This window comes from Petromyzon marinus, unplaced genomic scaffold, assembly GCF_048934315.1.
Source record: "Petromyzon marinus isolate PM22_M1 ecotype Great Lakes invasive population unplaced genomic scaffold, UKy_Petmar_22M1.pri1.0 PM_Scaffold_7, whole genome shotgun sequence".
Lineage (NCBI taxonomy): Eukaryota > Metazoa > Chordata > Hyperoartia > Petromyzontiformes > Petromyzontidae > Petromyzon > Petromyzon marinus.
The window spans coordinates 2,910,765-2,916,478 of NW_027423677.1; the positions used below are offsets into that span (position 1 = coordinate 2,910,765).

Sequence of the window (5,714 nt, forward strand, 5' to 3'; positions counted from 1 at the left end):
GTACCTCCGGGCGGACGAAGTGCATGCGGATCCGCTGGTGCTGCAGGTTGGACGAATCCAGCGACACGCGCACGCACACGCGGTCGAACATGTTCAGCGCGATGCCCTCCACGCACAGCGTGGGGCCCTACACAAAACACAAAGACATATCTCCAATGTAGCCTTAACAGACTGTTGGGGCAAGTGCTGTTGGCGAGGAGGACAGATGAAGGCCGGCACGGCACACAAGGGGGTGGGTCGCCAGCACCATGCCCGGCCGCCTTTGTCTTCCCAGTGGCGATGTTTACACACCGCACCAGGCATTCAATTGAGTTCCGAGTCAACCTAGGGGAGGCCCAGGACCGGTTCAGATAATCATCACTGGTGTTGACCGTGCGAAGGAATTGAACCCAAGTCGCCGGGATCGTAGCGCAGAGCGCTAACCACTACACTACCGCTGACTGCTCTCTGCCAAGTGCCCTGCACACAAGCACGGATTGACGTAAACCCAACGTTATTATTCATACTATTACATGGGTCACTCAGAAAAGCCTCACTGATTCTCAAAACGTTTGCATTCAAGGTCACTGCTACGTCTTTGTAAAAGGAGGCGAACGATTGATATGTGCTCCCCAAATAAGTAATTTGCATGTAATTTGCCAACCTTGGACCATCATGCTGGCACACGAATAACGTTACAGGATCTTTTAACGTACACTGTTAAAGCGGATAGCCTGTAAATATTTTACGCTTAATACACACCACAGTATTAACCGGAGTGGCCACCGAGTTTGAAACGCAAACCTCCACAACACACAGCGAATGCAATACCGCTTGGGCCACCTCAGCGCGAGCTGAAAACCAGGCATGAGAAGCCCTTTTGAGCTTCTGGTCCAAATTAGGCTGTGTGCATTATCCGCGCAGAGTGACAATGTAATGCGGCATGCAAGGCATGCTGGAAAGGACCGGATCCACTGGTCACACATGTGCTTTTTGCCATCTAGAGATCACTTTTTGCATCAACTACTATTTCCCTCATTTGTTTTTATTCTACAAGTACTTTTCTGCCCTTTGAGTTTCTCATTGTTTACAGAAAGCATTAGATTTTCTCTATAATTCTTCCGGATCTGAGGGATTTTACTGTATTTTTAATCTGATGTCCTCTCCGTGACAATACGGGCTCCGTCATGGCAGTTATTTCCAAAGCATATTTAATTGTGACCGTTTTATAATTGAAACGCATTTACATCATTAAATTCAGTTTCAGTTTATTTTGGTATAGCCCTGTGAGCCATCCGGCTCTAATGTATCCACCGGTGTAACTTCCTCTGTAATAGTCCACACTGCCAAATGGCAAAAAAACGGAGCTTCGTATCTCACTGCGTTCTTCCACCTTAAACCAAGTGTCTGTGTGTCTGATAGAAACCTAATCGTAGAGAGATGGTCAGGGGGCTTGGGTCCCAGTGCATTAAGCCAGTCCTGGGTTTAAATGCAGAATTCAGCCGTTCGGGAAATGCCAATGCCTCCCGGTTAAGTGAACACATGCCCTACCTCCTCGTCGAAGGTAACGTTGAGCTTGAGATCTTTGGAGTCAAAGAAAACCGTCCCCTCCAAGCCGTACTTGGGAATGAGCACCACCACGGCGTTTTTGCGCGCAAACAGCACGAAGCCCTCTTCGCTCACCACTCTCTTAGTCTTGAAGAACAACTGAGACCACAACAACAACAGCCGGTAATCACCGCTACGTGGCAAAGAGCAGACACACGCGCATCACTTACCAAGCCCATAATTATTTAACAAAATTTAAGGTAATTTTCCTGCATCCCCCCGCTAATTTATTCCAGTTGTGCTATTGGCATCATGTCATGGGGATTATTTTGAGTTCAATCGTGAAGGTACAATGTCAATTGTATTGACTATAATCCTCCATCACCTGACAGAGCCAATCAAATAAAGTTGTCACATCATGGGCAAATGTGCCAAGTAACCAGGTTTTTCAGCAAACACAGAAGAATGCTGAAAAGCAATGTCAAGTGTAGCCAACCAGTACAGCCACGGCACCACCACACGTAAGCGTGCGAATAGAAAACAATTGATTCTTACTACACGCACAATACGATGCCTGCTTTCGTGACCTTAAAAATGGTTTTCAAGAGACGAATGGACGCATTATCAGGTGCCTAAGCACACGCCGTGCAAGCTCCACGTGGCCCACACTTCCGCCTCCCACCTGCATGTGGAAAGCTACAGACGAGCGTTGGGCGTACTGCGCCATCTTGTGGCGGTAGTTGAGATTGTTGCAGAGCTGCTGCTGCTTCTGCTTGTCGGTGAGCGCCGGGTACGTGGGGTCGGCGCCCACGCACACGGCCAGCAGCCGGTGCACAATCACATCCGAGTATCTGTAACGGTACAGGGAGACAACAACAACAACAATATTCACATTTGTTGTAGCCTCTATTTAATATGAAGATTAAATTTACAGTAGATACAGGCTGCGGTATGGCCACGAGATGCCAACGGAGCAGCGGTATTAATCCACCAAGCACCGCGATTCATTCTGGTGGATCTCAGCGGGTTTGACGATCCACCAGAAAGCTACGCAAACAATGACTCAGATGGATTTAACGCTGTGATAGAATACTGTACTCTGGCCATACCACGTTCTAGCACCATCTGCTGGTGGAAATTATCTTTGTTAATGTATGAATTTAATTCTTTGTTGAGGATTTTTTATTTGTCAACAGATGTAGCGCAAATTGCTGCCTGCTCATATCTGTGTTCTTATTTAAGATCCACAACAAAATCGTTAGCGATCCATGGCAGAATTGCATTTCACTTTTGGCCGCCGCTGCAACACGGCAATGGATTCTTGATTCTGCACGTGGAACACTGTCACCCTCCTTGTAGGCGTTGGTGTTCTCCGGATCCTCTAGTTTTTCCCCAACTCAAGCCAAACAACCATTTAAGGAATTGGCCAAACTTCCCGTTTATAGGACCTTTTAGAAAAATAACTCAAAATCTGAATCTTTATCCTGGAGAAATCCGATTCGCGATAAAAGCTCGTTTTGACAGATGTCCAGTAGGTATATGATAGGAGTGCTAAGAAGAGGAAAGGTAAACAAATCAGTAAAAGTAAATAATAGAAAAAAGATATACAAGTTGTATGTTAAACTTAATTCGCACCGTATGTAGCCAACCGTGCTAATTGGAGGTGTGCCGTAATCCCAAGTTAACATTGCATAAGTACATCAATTAATAAATAAATTCCTAAACTTGGGAAAGGCAGCACAGTCCCAGACCACACCAAGACAACAACATAGTCCCCTCAATAATCGCGAAGGTCGATTTCACGCGTGTGCCTGACGCCAGAGCACGTCACCGTCGAATGGGCGACGTGAAGTGGGTGTAGATGGCGGTGGCGAGCCCGTAGTGGTGGGTGTCGGGCTCCATGCCGGAGCAGAAGTAGATGGCCTGCATCATGCAGCGCGTGGCCAGGATGCGCAGCAGAGTGTTGAGGTATGGTGGCGCTCCCGGCACCGCCGCCCGGTCCAGGGACTCGGCCAACGCCTTAGCCGAGTCCACCTGGATCTCGATGTTCTGCGCAAAAAAATCGGGCACACCGGCGTTTGTGAGGTGACTATCCCGCACGTGGCTTGTAGTTCAGTGCTGGGGAAGCAGCAAGGGTTGTGGTGTATTGGAAAGAAAACGTTATTCAGCGCACTTCCTGTGGGCATTCAGGTTTCCATAACCTGGCTTGCCAGGAGAAGGCAGTACAGCAAGTGGATTAATCTACATCTGGCACAGTGCCTGGCTGCCTTCCAGCTTGGTCTGTGGTTCGTCACACCTTTTGAGTTGTTCTGCCTCTAAGGGCGAGTGGAAACTATACGGCTACATCTCAAGATAAAGGTAAAAGGTGCAGCCCTGCAATTGCTCGCTCAGGCCAATACTGACATCGTTTCAAGACACCTCTGCTTCACAGTAGGGGGTAGCACATTCCCACCCATTTTGAGCATAATGTTCATCACAATAAGTCGACCTGATATTTCAACATTTCAGTGCTGGAATTTATCTAAAATTAAATACAGTACTACATTTATCGTGATGGTTTTTTGTTGCTTATTTCTGTGGAGTAGCTGGGAAACGAGCCGAGTCCTTCAACTCCCTACACTTGATAACACAGTATGTTCAATGTGGCTGCTGGATTTTGAAGCCAGGGTCCCAGCTGTAATCTCTGGGTCATAGGGTGACCCAGGTGACCCTTGCAAATGAGACTATTATGTTCTCTTGAGTTCTCACCCGGTTAAACCAAAAGACCTCAAACAAAAATTTGAGCCACCCGACGACCTCTGAATTCCTTGCGAGGAGGATGATATTGAAGGAAGGTTAACAGCAATCTAGAGACAGTAGAACCCCTCTTAAAGACGGTAATTGGTTCCACGAACACGAGCATTAAAGGATTTGGTCATTAAGCGAGTATAGGAAATACGTGTTAAAAGCTTAATTCGTTCCGATAGCATCGAAAGTTTCCCTTGTTCACCCAAAAAACGTACTTTATAATATTTAAACAATGGATATTAATACATAAAGATACTAACATTATAAACACATCATATTAAAATAAACACTGTTAATAAATGCATGAATTCATTTTGATTTAAAACTTTCGTGACTGCAGGGATTCATATTCTTGGTTCTTTCGGTAAATTCACGTAGAAGGGAAACAATAAAATAATAAAAATATACAACAATAAAATTCTCACGACGTTTCGACTGCAACACAAGCAATCATCATCAGGTGTGAAAACCACAACAAGAAAATTTGAAAAAAGTGGCGGTTATTTTAACGTTAGCACCACGGAGAGAGATTTGATAAGCCATTTCGGGTCTTAATTGATTGATCACGCTTAAGGTGGCTGTCAGAACGCATCCATTATTTTTTGTCTCCCCCCTCCTCTTTTCCGAACATAGATGGACTCGTCCATCTGAACAAACTGTCAAATCTCTCTCCGTGGTGCTAACGTTAAAAATAACTGCCACTTTTTTCAAATTTTCTTGTTGTGGTTTTCACACCTGATGATGATTGCTTGTGTTGCAGTCGAAACGTCGTGATAATTTTATTGTTTTATATTTATTTTATTGTTTTCCTTCTACGTGGCATTAATTCATATTTACTGTACCTACAAGAGCCCGTCGTTAACAGGGAAATGGTCGGTTAAGCCTACACATTGAGCTCTATGGAGGCCCGTTGTTAAGCGATTAGTTAACAAGGGTGGTCGTTAAAAGGGGTTCTAACTCTACCTTTGATTTCGCCGCCTTCACCAAGATGTCGTAGTTGGAAGGCGGAGGCGCCGGGTGGCGTCGGAGCAGCGCACACTCGGGGAATTCGCCTACGATGCGCTCCGCCACGGAGATGTTGGCGAGCAACATGAACTCCTCCACCATCGAGTTGGTCTCCCTGTGTACACGCACCAGTTTCCGCCACCACAACACATCAACCACAAGGGTCAAGATTCTTTATCTTAGATTATTTTGCTGATAATAAATTTCCCACGTGATAAGCCACTTTGTTCAGCTATCATTTGTGGTCAGGGTTTTACTTGGTAAGATAAAAATAGTTTAGTTTTATTTGTATATTTGTTTAAGTTATTTGTTTACCTTTCCAATACTTTGCAATCCTAACGTGTGCTTGTATTGTTTGTTGTTGTAACGTTGTGACCTGCCCCAACTGGACATCT

General features: G+C 45.5%; 1 protein-coding gene across 1 annotated transcript; it reads right to left on the reverse strand.

The window, feature by feature from the left end:
- Nucleotides 1-3,335: 3,335 nt before the first annotated feature.
- On the reverse strand, nucleotides 3,336-5,443 carry LOC142923766 (exosome complex exonuclease RRP44-like). The gene is made up of 2 exons (XM_076064748.1): nucleotides 5,278-5,443; nucleotides 3,336-3,576 (listed from the first exon to the last, which is right to left on the reverse strand). Exons 1-2 carry the CDS (start codon nucleotides 5,419-5,421, stop codon nucleotides 3,355-3,357), a joined length of 366 nt encoding a protein of 121 aa, XP_075920863.1. The 5' UTR covers nucleotides 5,422-5,443; the 3' UTR covers nucleotides 3,336-3,354.
- Nucleotides 5,444-5,714: the final 271 nt, after the last annotated feature.